Source organism: Ceratotherium simum, chromosome 33 (genome assembly GCF_057802395.1).
Source record: "Ceratotherium simum simum isolate JZ-2026a chromosome 33, ASM5780239v1, whole genome shotgun sequence".
Lineage (NCBI taxonomy): Eukaryota > Metazoa > Chordata > Mammalia > Perissodactyla > Rhinocerotidae > Ceratotherium > Ceratotherium simum.
In genome coordinates, this window is record NC_141932.1 from 9,981,901 (window position 1) to 10,002,157 (window position 20,257).

The following is a 20,257-nucleotide window of genomic DNA, read 5'->3' on the forward strand; positions in this document are numbered from 1 at the left end:
GGATGGCGCCATAGTGAGAAAGAGCTGGATTTGAGTCCAGGCTCAGTGGTGCATGTATAGAGACGTGTGTCTTCAGGGCAATGCATGTAATCCTTCTCAGCCTTAGTTTTGCTGTTTGTAAGATCAAAATGATAATAGCATCCTCTCCCAGAATATAACGTGATTAATATATATACTCACTAAGGGTTGGACAATCTTAATTATTAACTATTTTTGAAAAAATGAAGAGGTAAATGATAAAAGCTCCATCAGTCCCAATCCCATTCTAGTCCTTGGCTGCTTTCTCCCAGACCCTATTGCCCAGCTCTGAATCCTTCTCTTCCTTCCACTCAGGCTCATCAGCACCGGTTCTGGACAGACTCCCCTTCAGATCACCCAGCCCCTGCTGGGGTGAGCCCCATCTCAGGAGAGGAACCGGAGATCCACTATGCTTCCCTCAGATTTCATGAGGCTCCCAAAGAAAAAGGCACCAACATCGAATACGCAGAGATCAGGACGCACAAGTGAGGAATTATTTTCTCACAGTTCTGGAGGCTAAAAGTCTGTGATCAACAAGTCAGCATGGTTGCTTCCTTCCGAGGCCTCTCTCCTGGGCTTACAGACAGCTGTCTCCTCCTTGTGTCCTCACAGGGTCTTCCCTCTTCTTATAAATGTTTCCTCTTCTTTTTTTTTTTTAATTTTTTGTTTATTGCAGTAACATTGGTTTATAACATTGTAAAAATTTCAGGTGTACATCATTGTACTTCTATTTCTGCATGGACTACATCATGTTCACCACCAAAATACTAATTACAACCCATCACCACACACATGTGCCTAATCATCCCTTTCACCCTCCTCCCTCCCCCCTTCCCCTCTGGTAACCACCAATCCAATCTCTGTCCCTATGTTTGTTTATTGTTGTTATTATCTACTACTTAATGAAGGAAATCATACGGTATTTGACATTCTCCCTCTGACTTATTTCACTTTGCATTATACCCTCAATGTCCATCCATGTTGTCACAAATGGCTGGATTTCGTCATTTCTTATGGCTGAGTAGTGGCGTGAGGTGATATCTCATTGTAGTTTTGATTTGCATTTCCCTGATAGTTAGTGATTTTGAACATCTTTTCATGTGTCTGTTGGCCATCTGTATATCTTCTTCGGAGAAATGTCTGTTCAGGTCTTTTGCCCATTTTTTAATTGGGTTGGTAGTTTTTTTGTTGTTGAGATGCATGAGTTCTTTATATATTTTGGAGATTAAGCCCTTATCAGAAGTATGGTTTGCAAATATCTTCTCCCAATTGTTAGGTTGTCTTTTCGTTTTGTTGATGGTTTCCTTTGCTGTGCAGAAGCTTTTTAGTTTGATGTAGTCCCATTTGTTTATTTTTTCTATTGTTTCTCTTGCCCGGTCAGATGTGGTTTCCTCTTCTTAAAAAGATACCAAGTGTATGGGATTCGGGCCCACCCTAATGACCTCATTTTCACTGAATTACTTCTTTAAAGACCCTATCTTCTAACACAGTCACATCCTGAGGGACTGGGTGTTAGGACACCAACTTATTCATTTTATGATTTTTCAGCACATAACACTCAACCTCTGATTATTTTAAAATCAATGGCCTTCCTGACAATGGAATGTATCCCCTAGTATATGTGGAAGACCACAGGACTTGTGTCCAAAAGAACTGAGTTCAAATCCATCTATGCCACTTAGTGAGTGAGTCCATTTATCTCTCTCTGGCTCACTTTACTGTTCTGCAAATCAGGGAATCATCCATCTAATCAGCTTATTGTGAACGAGCCATGAAAATGTATGTAAAAAAACACCTAACAAAGGTCCTGATGTGAAGCTTTTTGTGAATTCTGGATGCAGGCTTGTGTCACGACTTTTGTTGGCTGTTTTAACAGAAAGTTTCTGCTAATAATTTCTCCTAAGGCTTGGAAGGGCCTGTCTCAGAGGCCACAGAACCTCTTCCTTAGGATTGGAAATGAGGCAACAATGGCTGTTCTTACCACCTCCATCAAACAGTATATAGTAGATCATTCCCAGTGCAATGAACGCAAGAAAGAAATAAGAGCTCTCCAGATCATAAAATGAGAACTAAAAGAGTCTTTATTCACAGACAGCATGGTAGTGGGCATAGAAAATATAAAATCACAAAGAAGCTGCTAAAAGCAATAAAAGAGTTTATCAAGTTGTTAAGATATAAGTCCAAATGAAAAGATTCCTTTTCAATGCTATGTATTGGCCAAGAACAATTAGAAATTGAATATTTTTTTAAAGATGCAATTTACAGTAACATGAAACTCTGAAATAAATTGTATGAAATAGGTGCAAATCCTGAACATTGAAAGAATACAAAGTATTCTTTAAAGAATTGGAAGAATAACTAAATACATGGAGATATATGCCGTGTTCATGGATTGGAAGACTCAATATTGTTTGGTTGTCAGTTTTCCTAAATTGGTGGGTAAATTCAATGCAATCTGAAAGTGTCAGTGAGAGCGTTGTAGAAATTGACAAGCTGAATCTAAACTATACATAGAAAAGCAAATAACTAGAATGTCCTAAGAAGTTTCAGAACTGACAATAAATCCATTAAAGGAGACCCCTCTAGTTCCTGTCCCTCTGTCCCAGGGTTCCCACCACCTCCTGCACAGCCCACCAGCTACACAGGAGAAGCATGTCCTCCACATCCAAGAGCAAGTCTCTTCTCCCAACAAATCCTGATGTTCCCAGTGGAAGATGATTCCCAACCTGGCAGGCCTCATTCCTTGTGTCCTGAGCACCAAAACACCCAGCAGAGGGGTCTGCACAGGCAAAGCCCCAGAGGTAGGGCAGAGCTTGTCGTGTTCCAGAACAGTGCGGGGCAGTGTGGCCGGGCAAGGGGACAACTGTTCAAAATTCAGTTATGGAGGCCTGCGGGGCCGCTGTGTCAAAGTGGGCACTTGTTCTCTCTCCTTTCATTTGCCCTACAACCCCATCCTACAGAGAATCCCAGTTGTCCTCTGGGGAGCTCTCAGTGTTCCGGGCCCTCTGATGAATTAAGTGTGTTGTCCCACTTACTCCTCATGACCTTCCACCTTGAGAGTCCGTCTGCCAATTCCATCTAGATTTCTAGTTCTTGGTGCCTAGTCCAGCTCCCCACTTGACGGCAAGGGGAGTGTCCTGATCTGTCAAATTTATCTTTCTTTGTCTTCTCTTAACAGAGTAGGACTTATCCCTATGTGTTTGGAGAAATGAAAGAAAGGATAAATGAATGAAAGATGGCCTTCCCATATTAACAAGAATCATAACTGAAACTTAAAGATTGAGAAAGGATGAAATGACAAGATGTCATTAGATATACCATGGAAGCACTAAACAAAGGAGAGTTGGTGTCACTGTCCTAAGATCAGATGAGAGAGTCCTGGAGGCAAAGAGCATTAGGTGTGGGCACTTCATAAAATCAAAGGTTTAGTTCACCACCCAGAAAATATAAAATTCTAAATATGTATGCCTCTGCAAATTGAGTCTCAAAATACACAAAACACACATATTCACAGAATTGCAGCTCCTGTCACAGGAAGCTCCAGGTGCCGAGACACTTACTGTCTTCCCACTGGGCAGTGACTCTCGGGGCAGCATCAAGGCTAGTGTGTGACCTCGTGAGCAGAGAGGGACTGTCTACCCCGTGGACACTGAGGGAGGAAGGACAGCTGGCCTCCTCAACTCCTACCCAAGCCCTCCCCCATCTCCCGTGTCCCTACATCCCAGCACTGGACTGACCTCCACAGACATCTACAGCCTGTGACTTGGGGAGTCTAACCACAAGGTACCTATTTTCACTTGACAGAAAATGACCCCTGAGCAGAAGGGCATCAACAGTGAGGCAGGAGATGTGCTGGGTCCCTGTGTGGGGTGTGAATTTGGGTGAGGCTCAAACCCTCTCTGGCCCAGGATCCCCAGGAGCGGATGTGCTGGTGGATTGTTGATTTCAAGGGCTGCCCTGCCCCGGACAGCATCTGGGTGTGAAGTTCCTCCTCTGAGGAGGGTCACTGTTCTGCCCTCACACTCAGCTTCCTCTTGGAGCCTCCTCTAAATCTTGCAACTTTTAGTTCCTGAGAGAGAACCTTGAGAAACACACTTTCTAGGTGAACAAGACACTGACAACCCCAGACATGCTGCTGCTGCTGGCCCTGCTCTGGTGAAGGGAAGGGGCCGAGGGCTAGAGGAAGCCCAAGGAGGATTGTCAGTTGCAAGTGCAGGGCTCGGTGATGGTGCAGGAGGGTCTGTGCGTGTTTGTGCCCTGCTCCTTCTCCTACCTCTGGAATGTCTGGGTTATCTTTTCCTGGGCTCATGGCTACCGGTTTTGGGAAGCAGCCAACACAGACCACGATGTTCCAGTGGCCACAAACAACCTAGATCATGAAACATAGGGTGACGCCCAGGCTGATTCCACGTCCTTGGGGATCCCTGGACCTACAACTGCTCCCTGGACATCAGAGATGCCAGGAGGAGGGACAATGGTTCATACTTTTTTCAGATTGAGAGAGGAAGCACAAAGGAATGTTACATATCTAACCAATTCTCCATGCACATGATGGGTAAGGAATGGGATCTAGGAGAGGGAACAGGGGAAAGACATGGTGATCACAGGGCCGGGCTGGGATGGGTCTCCCCAGCCTGAGAGGAGCATGGGGATACAATGTGTCAGGGCTCAGAAAGAGGAGCTGGATCAAAGTCTGAGGCTTCTCTCAGGGCTGCACCTTGAATCCTCCCTGCTGATCCCTGTGTCTCTCTCTTTCTTCACCAGCTTTGACTCACATGCCTGACATTCTCATCCTGGAGACCCTGGAGTCTGGCTGCCCCAGGAACCTGACCTGCTCTGTGCCCTGGGCCTGTGAACAGGGCACTCCCTCCATCTTCTCCTAGATGGGGGTCTCCATCCCCCCAGGTCCCCATGGTAGCCCACTCCTCAGTGCTCACCCTCATCCCACAGCCCCAGGACCTCGGCACCAGCCTCACCTGTCATGTGATGTTGCCTGGGGTTGGAAGGACCACCTCGAAGACAATCCACCTCAACGTGTCCTTTGAGTGCTGGGCCAGGACACCTGGGTCCCTGATGAGGTCCTGACGGCAGTAGGGATGGGAGTCCGGGCTTCTGACACTGGTATTGGGTCCAAGAAACCAGGCTGAGCAGGGGTCAGGAGGACACCCACCTATAGCTTTCTCTCATTTATGCAGTTCTGGGGACAAGGGCCAATAGCCACTCAGCCCTCACTGCTGATGCTGGTCCACCATGTCTTTCAGTCCCAGACTCTCCACGGAACTTGACTGTAACTGTCTTCCAAGGAAACAGCACAGGTAGGAAGGAGCCCCCTCCTGGGCTTGAGGGAGCAGGGCGTCTTCCAGCTCAGAGCAGGGCCAGGTCCCTGCCTCACCCTGTACACATCCCAGTGACCAGATGCCCCCTTGTGGGTGAACCCAGTGGTCCCTCCCATCCTCAGCTGCCATGGCCACTATGAACATCCATCTTCATCTGCCCCTCACTCTCCTCAGACAACTCCACCCTCCTCAGCACCACAAGAAGAGGACAACATTCACACAGCAGAGCCTACCTCTCCAGGCCCCTTATCGTCTATCTCCTGATGACTCCAGTCTTGCCTTTTTATTTTCCTTAAAAAATTGTTTATTTAAGTACTTTTGCACAGGTAATATAGTCACATGCTCAAAAATTCAAAATTCACAGCAGAGTCTGTCCTCAGATGCCCAGTTCCCTCCAAGGAAGTTACCAATGTCCATAGGCTGCTCTGAGCCTTGATTTGTTCACCTAAAGGATATTAGGGGTCCTTTGATAACAGTAGTACAGACTGTCTTCATTATTCTCCGTGACTGTGCAGTATCTCATGGCCTGAATGGATCTGATTCTGTACACAGTTTCTCCTAGTGGAAAATCATGGCATTAACTTTATTCTACTAACAGAAACACTGCAATGAACAATCTCATATCTACTTTCTCACATGTGTGTATGTGTGTGTTTCTTTGGGATAAATTCCTAAAAGTTAAAGAGCTGGATCATGTGTTCTTTCTTTCTTTTTTTTTTTTTGTTTTTTGGTTTTTTGAGGTGTAATTGACATACAACACATAGCACAGCAGCCTTCATATGGAAATGGAGACTCGAATTCATGGTTAAACCTGAGTATTTTCATGATACCTTTGATAAAGAGTGGAAAATCATGGAGAGATATGATAAGACAAAGAGTGTGAGTTAAGTGGATTAAACTGGGAGAAACTTAGCAAGGTCTGTTCCTTCAGATTCCTCTCTGTGTCCGTTGATCTTAGGAGATAAGATGCTCCTTTCCTTCGGGTACAGAGAGGGCACCTCTCACTGAGGGTTTATGACCCACTTCAAGAGAAGATCAGAAGGTCCTTCCTGCACATGCCATTTCTCAAATTCCTCCAGCTTGAAATATTCACTATGCAAAGGAACCACATCTTGGGGTAATGTGTCCTGAACCCCATCATCTAGAATGTTAGTCTGGGCAGAAGTCAAGTTGTTCGTAGGCCACAATTTCTCAGAGGTTTGAGCAGAGAATCCATCTCTTACTTCTCCCAGATGATTGTGCTGCCGGCATTCCTTGACTTGTGGCCACAACATTCTGTCTCTGTGGTCACATTGGTCATCCTCCTCTCTGGGTAGAAAATCAGCCTCTGCTTCTCTCTCAGAAAGATATTTGTGACTAGATTTAGGGACCAACCCAGATAACCTAGAATAATCTCCTCAGGTCAAGATCCTTACCTTAATCACACCTACAAAGACCCTTCTTCCTTATAAGGGAACATTTACAGGGTCCAGATATTAAGACCTGGGTGTCCTTGGATGGTTGCTCTTCTTATGTGACTTTTTGCACCCCTGAATGCCCCCATCTGGACTCCAGATCTTCCACATTTTGATCTTCTTTGTTCTGCTGTTCCATATCCTGACACACTAGTGGGTCACCTCATGGGTGACACATGTCTTGGAGAACAGGGGTCTGCTGTTCTGTAAAAGCCACTATGAAGAGATTAAAATTACAGACTAGGAGAATATCGGCAAATATATATCTGATGGATGACTTGTATCTAGACTATATCAAGGAGTCTCAAAACAAAACATAGGTATACACACAAACAAAAGAATCCAGTTTTATATATATTAAAAAACCCAGCTACTCAACAACAACAAAACAAACACGCTTATATAAAAATTGGCAAAGGATTTCAATCAACATTTCTCCATAGATGTACAAATGCCCTGTAAACACATGAAAACATGGTCAACATTACTAATATTAGGGAAATTCAAATTACAACTACAGAGTGAGGTACCCTTCACATGCATTAGGGTGGCTATTTAAAAAAAAAAAAACAGCAAACAAAAAAAAAACTGAAGTAACAAGTGTTGGCGAGAATGTGGACACAGTGGAACTCGTGTGCTTTTCTCTTGAGATTGTAAAATGGTACCTCTCTATGGAAAACAGTATGGCAGTATCTTTTCCTCAAAAGACTAAAAATAGAATCACCATATGATTCAGTAATTTCACTTCTAGGTATGTACACAAAGAGTCAAAAGCAGGAACTTGAATAGATATCTGTGCAACATGTTCATAGAAGCATTATTCACAATAATGAAAAAGTGGAAGCAACCCTAGGGTCCATCAAGAGAGGAATGGATTAACTAAGTGTGGAAAACACATGCAGTGGAATACTATTCAGCCTTAAAAAAGGAAGGAAATTCTGCCATGTGCTGTAAGGTGGATTAAACACATTAGGCTAAATTAAATAAGCCAGTCACAAAAGGACAAATACTGTAGATTCCACTTCGATAAAGTATCTGGAGTAGGCAAATTCATAGACACACATAAAATAGAATGGTGGAGGCTAGGGTCTTGGGGAGAGGAAATGGAGAGTTATTCATTTAATGGGCACAAAGTTTCAGTTTGGGAAGATGAAAAAACATCTGGAGATATATGGTGGTGATGGTTGTACAACAATGTGAATCTGTTTAATGCCATTGACTTGAACAATTAAAAATAGTTGAAATGGGGGGCTGGCCCCATGCCCAAGTGGTGAAAATTCTGCACACTCCAGTTCGGTGGCCTGGGTGTGCAGGTTTGGATCCTGGGCGTGGACCTACACCACTCACAAAGCCATGCTGTGGCAGTGACCCACATAGAAAGTGGAGGAAGATTGGCACAAATGTTAGTTTAGGGCTAATCTTCCTCAAGCACAAATAAAGGATGATTGGCAATGGATGTTAGCTCAGGGCGAATATTCATCAGAAAAAAAAATGTTAAAATGGTAAAGTTTTTGTTATGAATATTATACCATGTAATAATTTAAAAAGCAATCAAATCTTTATTCAGGCACTTCACCAAAGAAGAAAATAATGAATGCAAATAAGCACAGGGAAACATGCTCAACATCACTTGCCATCAGAAAATTAAAGGTTTAACCCAGGACGAGATCTACATCTATTAGAATAACGAAAAAACTAAACAGAAAGAAAAAGAAATTCTGATAATAGCAGGTGCTAACGAGGATGTGGAGCAGCCAGAACTCACACACGCTGCTGGTGGGAACGCCAACGGTACACCACTTGGGAGAACAGTTTGGTAATTTCATATAAAGTTAAACCTACACTTATAGGACTGAGCAATCTGACTTCTAGGTGTCTACCCAAGAGAAATACAAACTCATGTTCCCACAAAACCTGCATGTGTATCTTTATGGTAGCTTTATTGACAGTCACTCCAAACCTGGTAACAACCCAAATGTTCTTCAGCTGTTAGTGTAAACAAAAGGGGGTACATGGAAACAATGGAGAACCAGTCAGCAATTAAAAAGAACAAATTATTGATACATACACCCAATAACAAGGAGAACCTGCAAATGCCTTATGCCGGGTGAACAAAGCCAGACTTTGAACATATTCTGGAAACAGTGCAATACCAGGGATGGAGAACAGATCAGCATTATTCAGGGGTCCTGGGTGGAAGGAGGATTTGTTTACACAGGGACAGCAGGAGGGAATGTCTTGGGTAATGGTACTCTTCAGTCTCTTGACTGTGATTGTGTTTACATACGATTTACATCTGTCAAACCTCACAGAATGGTATATGATAAAAAGTGAACCTCACTGTATCTCAGTTCAAAGTAAATTGAAAAACAATGAGATACCATTACACTCCCAGTAGAATCATTAAAATTTAAAAGTCTGACAATACCGAGTGTAAATGAGGGTGTGAAGCACTAGGATTCTGGCACTTTGTGGACAGGAGTGTAAAGGTTAAAACTATTCTGGACAAGTCTGGCAATTTCTACTAGGGTTAAACGTGTGGTTACTCTTTGATCTAACAATTCCACTCCTTGTGTGTACTCATGAGGGTGAAGATATGTCCATAGAAACACTTACACCTTAATATTTATTGCCAAAAACTCAAACATTTCAAATGTCTGTAAACAGGAGAATAAATAAAAGACACAGTATACCCATATAATGCATTATTATTTAGAAATCAGATATTATATGCTACAGAAACATACAACTTGGATCCATTTCATAAATAGCATGCTGAGTGAATCTAGACACAAATGAGCACATTTCTAGAAAATTATCTCATAGACAAAATTAACTCACCAAGATAGAGTTTATCAATGGTCACCTGGGGTGGAGGTGATGAGCTGAAAATAGGTGTGGGTTATCCTTTTGGGGTGGTGGAAACATTCTATCTCTTGATTCTGGAGATAAGAACTGGGCTGTATACATTTGTCAAAATCCATAGACATGTAACTTTCAAGTGGGTACATTTTATTTTCCGTAACTTATAAAGTTCATTATAGAAAAACAATGAGAACTAACAGAGCCTTCCACTCCATGAACATGGTACAACTTTCTGGACTGTGAAACTAGTTGTGTTGGGGTTTCTATTATGTGCCACATCGCTCTTTTTTAACAACGCAGAACAAGTATTATATTACTTATTGGAGACTCAATTCCCTACATATAAAATGAGAGTACAAATCTCTCTCAGTAAGGTTGAAGGAGCAGTTATCTAGATACTACTGTATTTGAAAGATTTTACAAATCAATGCTGGCAAATCCTATTATGTCACAGGTGTCAAGGATTTCCCAGATGCATACGACACGGAGTGAGATACAAAACCACATGAGCTGAACCTAAAATTTTAATTGTAGCTGCAGATTCCACTCAAGTTTTCCAGAAGTGTTATGCCTTGTGAGCCACATGTAACTGTGAGAAGATGTTTTACATGACAGGAAATGCTAATCTGTATTATGAGGATCTAAAAAAATTCACTCCAGTCCCCATAACACTGAACAGCAGCATTCAGGGAAAAGAAGTTTCTTCTGCATTGGCTCCTGGAACATGTGCTCTCCCTTTTGTTTTACCTTAAGATGCTGCATAGTTTTTATTTTGCAGATGCCATTGAAACTTCATGAATCAGCATACAAGATGTGAAAAAAAAATCTCATACTCATATTTTAGAAAATACCAAGTATTCTTCTAGGACACACAGCAAACTCATCAATGACTGCAGTTCTAAAACCTGACAGTACTGAGTGTTCAGGGAGGAAGTGACTCCACTGGGTGGGGAGCATCTCAGAGCCATGGACCAGGTCTGTTGTCTCTCCTCTTGTCTCCAACCTCTTCAATACAGAGATGCTCACTAAGTGTTTGGGGAATGAATGAAAGAATGAATGAATGAACAGTGGAATTGCTGCTAACTTAACGTCAACTAGGACCCCCTTCTTCCCTCTGCTCCAGATGCTCACACAGACCCTAAAGAATCCTCCACCTGGCAGGACCCACCATCCAAGCTCTAGAAGAGGCTGTAACCCTCCAGGGTCAGGCAGGAGCTGACCAGCTCCCTGGTGCAGACAACATGGTCCAGAAAAACACCGCAGGATGGAAGGCCCTTGGAGACTAATTGTGTCCTATGACGGAGATGTCCTCAGAGGTCCTGGTCCAGGCTCCAGTGCTGGAGGGATGCACCCAAGGTGGAGGGACTTGTCTATTCTCATCTGGGCAGGTCTTGGGGTTTCTGAGCCATGGGGTGCCGCTCACTCTGAGCAGAAGTGGAAAACTCAGGCCTGTAGTTCCTCTTCTGTGAAGGGCCAAGGTCGCTTGCTTCTCCCCAGCTTCCTGTGTGTCTACCATCAGCGTCCCCTCCCACTCACCTTACCCTCCTCTTTTCAGACACAGGACAAATGCCCAGAACTCTCCATCTCAGAGATGCTGCCACTGCTGCTGTCCCTGCTGTTGGCGGGTGAGTGGGCCAAGGGGAGAAGGGGCAGGCGAGGCAGGGGCTGTGGCTGACCCTGTTTCTCCTCAGGGTCTCTGACTCAGTATGACAGACACCTCCTGGAAGTGCAGGAATCCGTGACTGTGCAGGAGGGCCTACGTGTCTCTGTGCCCTGCACCTTCCTCCACCCCCGGGACTACTGGAGTGATGCTGCCCCAGCTCACGGCTACTGGTTCCAGGAAGAGGCCAATCCATACCAGGATGCTCCTGTGGCCACAAACAATCCAGTTTGTAAAGTGCAGGAGGAGACTCAGGGCCGATTCTACCTGCTTGGAGACCCCCAGACCTACACTGCTCCCTGGACATCACAGACGCCAGGAGGAGAGACAATAGAAAATATTTTTTTTTTCTGGTGGAGATAGGAAGTACAAGATGGATTTACAAATCTAAGCATCTCTTTGTGCATATGACCGGTAGGAAGTGGGCTCCAGGAATCACCACAGGGGAGCCACCTGCACTGGAGGTGCTCGTGCAGGGCTAGGCTGGGACCCCTTTTCTGGGAGGAGTTTGGGGTACAATGACTCAGTGCTCAGTGGTAGGAGCTAGACCTAAGCCAGAGGCTTCTCTCAGGGCTACCTCTCAGACTCTCCCCCATGATCCCTGTGTCTCCTCTTCTTCTCACCAGCCCTGACCCACACACCCCACATCCTCATCCTGGGGACCCTGGAGTCTGACCACCCCAGGAACCTGATCTGCTCTGTGCCCTTGGCCTGTGAGTGGGGCACACCCCCCATCTTCTCCTGGACATCAGCTGCCCTCACCTCCATGGGCCCCAGGACCCACCTCTCCTCAGTGCTCACCCTCACCTCATGGCCCCAGGACCATGGCACCAATGTCACCTGTCAGGTGAAGTTTCCTGCAGCTGGTGTGACCGTGGAAAGGACCATCCAGCTCAACGTCACCTGTGAGTGCTGGGCCAGGATGCCTGTTTCCCTGACCGTGTGAGGGGCAGGAGGGCCAGGCTGGAAACACGTGGTTCTTTATTTCTGGGGGCCTGGCTGAGTAAGGGACCTAGAAGTGTACAAGCCCTGTCCTTTCACCATTTCTGTGGCTCGAGGGGATTAGGAGATGCCTACATTTATCTCACCCCACCCTCCCACTACAGGGAAAAATATCCACTTCTTGTCATAGGTGCTCCAGAAAACCCAGAATATGGTGTCTGCTTAGGGGATGGCACAGGTAGGAAGGAGTCCCCTCCCATGGGGCCTTGAGTGGAGTGGGGTCTCTGCCAGGTCAGGTCAGAGCTGGATTTTCAGAGCTCAGATGGTGGGGGACTGATGGGGGGCTGCAGTTACATACAAGAAGCCCCTGTTAGACCTCCTCCCTCAATATCCTCCAAATCCCGTCTTGCCGGGATAACCTGCAACCTCCTCCCTGCCCACCCTAAATGTGCTCTTTATCTTCCTCCAGTCACTGAAAGCCTCGGGGAAATTTTTTAGTAGGCTTTGTTATTTAGAGAAGTTTCAGGTTCACAGCAAAAGTGAGTGGAAGTTAGAGATATTTCCACTATACCAGTTGCACTTTCCCACACATGCACAGCCTCCCCACTATCAACATTCCCCACCTGAGGGGACGTTTGTTACAACCCATGAATCTACATTGTCATGTCATTATCACCCAAAGTCTGTAGTTGATATTAGGGTTCACTTTTGGTGTTATACATTCTATGGATTTGGAGAAATGTACAGTGACATGTATCCATCATTATAGTATCATACAGAGTAGTTTCATTGTCCCCCAAAATCTCTTTGGGCCCTTTTTTGACTATCAATCACCCACCCTCACCCTGATTCCTCTCTGGAGCCCAGCTCCCCCCACTGCTTTATCTCCATGGGTAATGGCATCAGGTCCCCTCACTGGACAGTGAGTCCCATTGGGGCTTTCTCAGGAGTGCCCATCAAACTGTTGACAGGTGATGGAGAGAGACACATCTCTCACCCTGGGTGTTAGATTCCTGGGAGACATGGCCAGGCCAGGCCAGGAGAGCTTTCTGGATCTGACTTGAACATCTGAGAACTGCTTGCTTCCACCCCCTTCTGGTGCATGAAAGACCACCTTTGACCCTGAGTGACAGGGCCATGGAGGACAGGAGAGGAGATTCAGACACCCTCCATGGAAGGAAGGGCAAGGCCTTCCAGCATCCCATAGGGCTCTGTGTGTGTGTGTGTCTCTCTCTGGAATGCCCACCCAGCTCAGAGCCTCACGCTTCTGCTGTGGCCAGGTATGGGTGCTGTTGCCGAGAGACCCCGGATGGGGAAGAACCTGGGTCCTGGAAGAGATGGAGTTTCCTGGAAAGGACTGGGGGGGGCTGGATAGGAGGTGTCACATGGACCATGTCCTTCTGGAGAGGGCTGAGGTCCTATGATGGGTGGAAGAACCCAGAGGCTGAACCCTGGATGGGAGAGAAGAGGTGACCCTCTCTACATGCTGGAGGAGGAGGGGACACAAGTCTATTCATCAAGATTTGAGTTCTTTCCAAGTATCTCTTGTCTGCAGGGGAACCAGGGACCAGGGCAGGAGTGATTCAGGGGACCATCGGGGGAGCTGCAGTCACTGCACTGCTCGCTCTCTGCCTCTGCCTCATCTTCCTCATGTGAGCTGGCCTGGGTGTGGGCCAAGAGTTGTAGAAGAGGGACCTGGAGGGGTTGTGAGAGCCTGGAGCAAGAGCGGGGTAATGGTGGTAGTGAGAATCCAGCTGGTAGCCCCTGAGCCAGGCATGAGTGTGTTCCCAGTCCTGCTTCCAGACACCCTGGAGTGTGAGTACCTTTTTACAAAGTCCTGTTATGAAGGCTCCTGGCCTCACCCCACCCTCAATCTGCCTTAGTCACTCACTCTAGCCTCAAAAGAGTGACCTGTGTCAAAGAACCTGGTGTCTCTCATCAGAGTGAAGACCCGCAGAAAGAAAGCAGCCAGGACAGCAGTGGGCGTGGATGACATCCACCATGCCATCGGACCAGATTCCCCAGTGAGTGATGTGGGCAAGCTGGCATGCAGTCTACCCACCACATCTCCCTAGAAGGGGCCTCAGTCACGCTCCAATAGGCGTGTCAATAAATAAGCTCGTCGTCTTCCTGTTTGTTTGAAAATGTAGGTGTTATTATTACAATCATGCACCACATAATGAAGTTTCAGTCAATGATGGACTGCGTATATGACAGCGGTCCCATGAGATTAGTAGACACAGCCCAGGTGTGTAGTAGTCTCTACCGTCTAGGCTTGTGTAAGTACACTCTGTGATGTTCATGTTCACACAAGGATGAAATCACCTAAAGACGCATGTCTCAGAACACGTCCCCATTGTTAACGATGCATGACTGTGTTTAGGTACGTGAGGCCAGCAGATAGGGAGACAGTTGTCACCCACAGTTCCTAAGAGGAAGGGAAATGCCACATCACACAGGGTCGTGTGAGGAAGCACCAGGTTTCGTCAGGGTCAGAGGGAGAAAGGGGAAAACGTGGGCAGGAGCCTTTACTGTGGCTTCCGTGGGAAAGGCAAGGCGAGGCAGGGCAAGCAGGTTCAAGACTGGCTAGTTTGAGTAATTTCAGCAGGCTCTGGGAGTAGGGGCTGTCTCCAGTTGTCTGGTGCCTGGCCCTGGGCGATTAGGGTGGGAAGATAGTCCAGAGTGTAAGAGCTTGATAAAGGAAGTGCTTGGGGTGTGAGCTTTGGACTGTTTGGTTTGAGGTATGAAAGGCACGCTTGCAGGCAGGTCCTTTAGTATCTCTAGCAATTCACTAGTCCTGGCAGGGGCAGTTCCAATGTCAGAGGGTCCAATGTCAAAAATCAAGAACACGCAGTTGATACACCTCCAAACATACTTCTGCTGCACTCCCAATCTCACAGGTGGCACTCTTGTCCCTGGCACCCAACAATAGATGTGGTCTTTTATCCCACCCCAGTCCTCTGTCACCTCTTCCTGCTCCCATATGCTGCAAAGCTTGACTGTGTTTCTTCTGAATACAGCTTAATACAACCACTCCCTTTGAGCTGAGCTCCCCTCTTAGTCCTTCTCCTGCTGCAGCCCTCCCCTCTCTCCTCCCCAGCACATTAGCATTCCCTCTATAATGAAATGCACTGTTTCTCCACATGCCAAAAGACAAGCGTTCAAACAACTTGGTCTTTCATTTGGAGCAGGAAAACCACAGTCACCTTCAGCGCTTCACACCTCCCACAGTGGCCTGTTCGCTCATGTCAAGCAGAGTCAGCTTCTCGCACCTCGGAATCATCCGTTGGCTGTCCCCTCCTCCTCATGTGCCTATATCAACCTGTCCTACTCCTGCTCATCCTTTGAGCTCTGACTTTCGTTTGTTTCTTTCACCCTGACTAGTGTGGTCACAGCTGTGAGGGTTTTGAGCACGCGGTCAGCTATCACCCGTGCATTCATCTCCTTCAGCAACTGTCTTCCACTTGTCAATTGTTCTGAGGGCTTGGGTAATACTTGTGTTTTTAAAAATACATATGTTAGAAATGTCAAATGTCCTTGCTGCCAAGGATTTTCACTGATTGTGGAGAAGGATGTCAATAATGAACAAATAAGTAGTGAAAATATACAGGAAATAAGTGCTCTGGAGGGAAATGAAATGGGACAATGGGAAAGGTTGGTGCTGGGGGCTGGAGTATCTGATAAATCACATTCAGGAGGTGAAGAAGTGCATTGTGAGCCCTGACAGAGGATCACTGAGGGCTTTAAACAGACAGAGCAGCAGGTGCTATGTCTCTGAGGATGGGGCATCTCTGATGTGTTGGAGAAACAGTAAGTAAGACAGTGCTCCTAAAGCGGAGCTCTGTGGGGGTGGGGAGTAGGTAATGGTGGGGAGGGAATGAGGATGGAAATTCATGGAGGCTGCAAATATCACAGAGTCATGAAGTTCACCATCATCACTTATGTACTTTGAGAAGAGTGACAACTTCTGTGTGTGCCTCCTTTACTTCTCACACAGAACACTTCAGTTCTGACACTTCAGACACCAGATGGGTGGGGATATTCCCCCCACCAAGCAATTCTCTGTAACACCAGCTGGGTATCCTCTCTATCTAGACACAGCCTCAGACTGTGTCACAGGTTAAGGGCTCAGTCCCATAAGATTGCCCCACCTTGGCCAGCTCCGTGGCTTAGCAGTTAAGTATGTGCACTCCACTACTGGTGGCCCGGGTTCGGATCCTGGGCACGCACCGACTCACCGCTTGTCCGGCCATGCTGAGGCGGCGTCCTACATACAGCAACTAGAAGGACGTGCAACTATGACATAACAACTATCTACTGGGGCTTTGGGGAGAAAAAGGGGGAAAAATGGAGGAGGATTGGCAGTAGATGTTAGCTCAGGGCTGGTCTTCCTCATACACACACAAAAAAAGATTGCCCCACCTCCACATTGCACACACCAATCTCAAGTCCAGGTTGTCACTGTGCTTGTGACCAACTGGCTATAAATGGAAGGTTCCCACGACTCTCTCTTTGGGTTCAATTAATATGCTAGAGTAGCTCACAGAATTTAGGAAAACAGTTTACTTACTGTGTACCAGCTTATTATAAAAGGATATGATAAAGGATACAGATGATGGGCATCCAGATGAAGAGATGCATAGGGCAAGGTATGCAGGGAGGGGCAAGGAGCTTCCATGCCTTCTCTGGAGCACCACTGTCCCTGCATCTCCCTGTGTTCACCAAACCAGATGCTCCCAAAACCTCTACATTTTGGATTTCTATGAAGGCTTCATCATGTAGACGTGATCGAGTATTAACTCCGTTTCCAGCCTGTCTCCCCTTTCTGGAGGATAGGTGATGGGGCTGAAAGTTTCAAGCTTCTAATGATGGCTTGGTCTTTTTCTTGGCCAACCCCCATCTAAGAGCCCTCCAAGCTCTTTAGAGCTCATTAGAACAAGAGACACTCCTATCACCCAGGAAATCTCAGGGATTTAGGTGCTGAGTGTCAAAAAACAGGGTCAAAGAGCAAACATTAAAACAGAAACTGGAAGTAGATCTATATCTGTATTCATATCATCGATGTCTATATCAACATCTATATTAAATACAGATGTAGATATATGAAGATACATTCTAGTATTTCACAGACATGAACTGACACTCATTTTAATCAGATCACTCTGGCTGTTCTGTTGAGAAATTCTGTAGCGAGATAGGGTAGAAGAGAGAAGACTAGTTACGGGAGACACTCAAATAATCCAGGCAAGAAATGATGCAGACTGTATTAGTTTGCTGGGCTGTCATAACAAGATACTATAGACAGGTTTGCTTAAACTATAGAAATGTATTTTCTCACAGTTCTTTAGGCTGGAGTCCAAGATCAAGGTCCAGCAAATTTGCTTTCTCCTGAAAACTCTCTCCTTGGCTTGCACAGATGGCCATATTGTTGCTATGTCCTCATATGGCCTTTTTTCCATGCTCACGCATCCTTAGTGTCTTTTCTTCTTCTTCTTATAAGGACATAAATCATTTCTGGCCCTACTCTAATGCCCTCACTTAAACTTAGTTATATCTAAAAGTCCCTATCTCCAAATACAATCATATTGGGAGTTAGAGTTTGAATATATGAATTTTGTGGGACACAAGTCAGTCCATAGACAGACTTATTCCAGGATAGCAATGATGAATCTGGTGTGAAGATTTTGCATTCTGGATACGTTTTGAAGATGAGTCCAACAGGATTTGTTAATGGGGTGATAGAGTATACGTGGAATATGATCAAAGACAGCTCACTGCCTCTACCTCATAGGTGTCTCAGATGACAAGGATGACTCTATAGATGCCCATCGAAGTCATACATGTCCATAGATGTCAAAGCTGACTCCATAGAAATCCACAGGTAACATAGACATCCATAGATGTTATAGATGTCCACAGATGTCAAATATTACCCCATAGATGTCCATAGATGTCAAAATATTCATATATGTCATGGATGCCCATAGATAGCCATAGATGTAATAGATGTTCATAAATGTCCATAGACACCAAAGTTGACTCCAATGTGGTTGCCTTGAGCAACTTAAAGAATTGAATTGCCAATTCCTAAAATTACCAACTCTGCAGCAGGAGTGTATTTTCAAGAGGGCACCAAACTTTATTTTGGTTACCTTAAGTTTGATGTACCTCTCAGACTTCCAAGTGAACATGACAAGTAGATGGCAAGAGTCTGGAGCTCAGGAGAGGGGTCCAGGTGTGAGAAACAGAGGTTTGGGACTCCTCCACTTCAAGGTCTGACCAAGTATGAAACCACAAAGAACAGAAGGGGTCCACGGACAGACCCCCGGGACTCTCCAGCATTTAGAGTCAGCGAGATAAGGTTGAAACAGCAAGAATACCACTGAGAAAAAAATAAATGACCAGGAGTGTCTAAGTTTGTGTCCTGTTGGCCAAGGGGAAATGGAGCGTCAAGGAGGAGAGAGTGCTCACTTGTTTCAAATGCTAATAAGTCCAGTGGGATAGGGTGTGAGAAATGACCATTTAAATTTAGCTAAGTGGTATCACAACTGATCTTGACAAAAGCAGATCTGGTAGCATGGTAGAGGCAGATATCCTGATTGGAGCGATGTCAAGAGAGAATGGGACGAGAGGAAGTGCAAAGACTCTTTTGAGATATGTTGCAATAAATCTAGAGCTGAGAAATGAGTCTGCAACAGAAAACGGTTGTCCTCCTAAATCCCTTGGAAATTCCTGGGTGAGAGCACTGTCTTCGATTTTAACGAGGTGACTCTTGATGGGCTGCTGGTTGGGGATTTTCACTCCTGACTCCACTCTCCTGAGACTTGAGAGTGGCTGTAAATGCAGTTAATAATTGATCATGGCTATGTAAGGAAGCCTCTATGAAACTCCCACAAGTATGGGGTTTGGGAAGCTTCTAAGTTGGAGAATGCTTGGAGGTGCTGGGAGAGTGACGCTCCTGGAGAAGGCATGGAAGCTCCTCACCCCTTCCCGTATACCTTGTTCTATGCATCTCTTCCATCTGGATGTTCATATATACATTATCACTCCCTTTTATAATAAACTGGTACACAGTAGGTAAATTTTTTTTCTTGAATTCTCTGAATCACTATACCAAATTAGGGGAGGGGGCCATGGGAACCTCCAATTTATAGTCAGTTGGTCAGAAGCACAGGTGATAACCTGGACATGAGATTGGTGTCTGAAAGAGGAAGAAAAAACGCCCACACATCTAGTTTCAGAAGAGTTGTGTGTGTGATGCTAGTGTGAGAGTTGTTTTTCATAAACACCTTCCTGTGTATCCAGTGCCCGGCACATAGGAGACCTCAGAGAGACCATGATCAGTAGATGTGTTACCTTGGGAAGTATCTAACCTCTCTGAGACTTAATTTCTTTCCCTGTATAATAATAGTATTTTCCACACGGGTCTGTGTGGGTTTTCAGTAGAATTGGAAAGCAGCAAAATGTGCAATGTTTGTTGGATAATTGAGTTAATGGGACTTTGAGAATAATGTTTGATGAAAGAATGGTGTCCTGTCAGAATCAAACTCACTTCATGGACCCCCTCTGCCTTCTCCCTGACCTCACCACTGCTCTGCTTTGACCTCCTTCTTTGCTTTCCTCACAGGGTCACCAGCAGGAGTCCAGGTTAGACAGCTCTGCTGACCCCACAAGCTCTGCAGGGAACGACTCCACCTTCAAGATAGAGAAGGAGCTGCATTATGCCTCCCTCAGCTTTAACAGGATGAACCCTCAGGAAGGCACCTACAGGACCCAGTGAGGAACCAACAGAAGCATCAGTCTGAGCCAGAGCATCCATGTCCCCTACAGGAAGGGGGACCCAAAGCCTGATCCTTGGAGACTTATCCCAAGAGGCGGTGGGTTTATAAACTGTTGAATGTGAGATTCCTGATATACTAAAACTACAGTAGGCTTTACAATCAGAGAGACCTGGGATTAAATCCATGCCCTTTTGTTTATTT

General features: G+C 45.6%; 1 protein-coding gene and 1 pseudogene across 2 annotated transcripts in view; both read left to right on the forward strand.

Moving 5' to 3' along the window:
* Positions 1-6,252, forward strand: part of LOC106800120 (sialic acid-binding Ig-like lectin 5) — a 22,470-nt pseudogene extending 16,218 nt beyond the window's left edge. Inside the window, exons 10-11 of the transcript XR_015549648.1 lie at positions 334-503; positions 4,783-6,252. The product of XR_015549648.1 is annotated as a sialic acid-binding Ig-like lectin 5 (transcript). The remainder of the gene's footprint in view (positions 1-333; positions 504-4,782) is intronic.
* The window catches only part of LOC101387750 (myeloid cell surface antigen CD33-like), a 22,593-nt gene extending 2,538 nt beyond the window's left edge, over positions 1-20,055 (forward strand). Inside the window, 8 exon segments of the mRNA XM_087422354.1 lie at positions 11,229-11,298; positions 11,365-11,610; positions 11,613-11,747; positions 11,960-12,238; positions 12,466-12,513; positions 13,831-13,927; positions 14,218-14,299; positions 19,903-20,055. Of these exon segments, the coding sequence (XP_087278480.1) occupies positions 11,229-11,298; positions 11,365-11,610; positions 11,613-11,747; positions 11,960-12,238; positions 12,466-12,513; positions 13,831-13,927; positions 14,218-14,299; positions 19,903-20,055 (1,110 nt within the window).
* Positions 20,056-20,257: the final 202 nt, after the last annotated feature.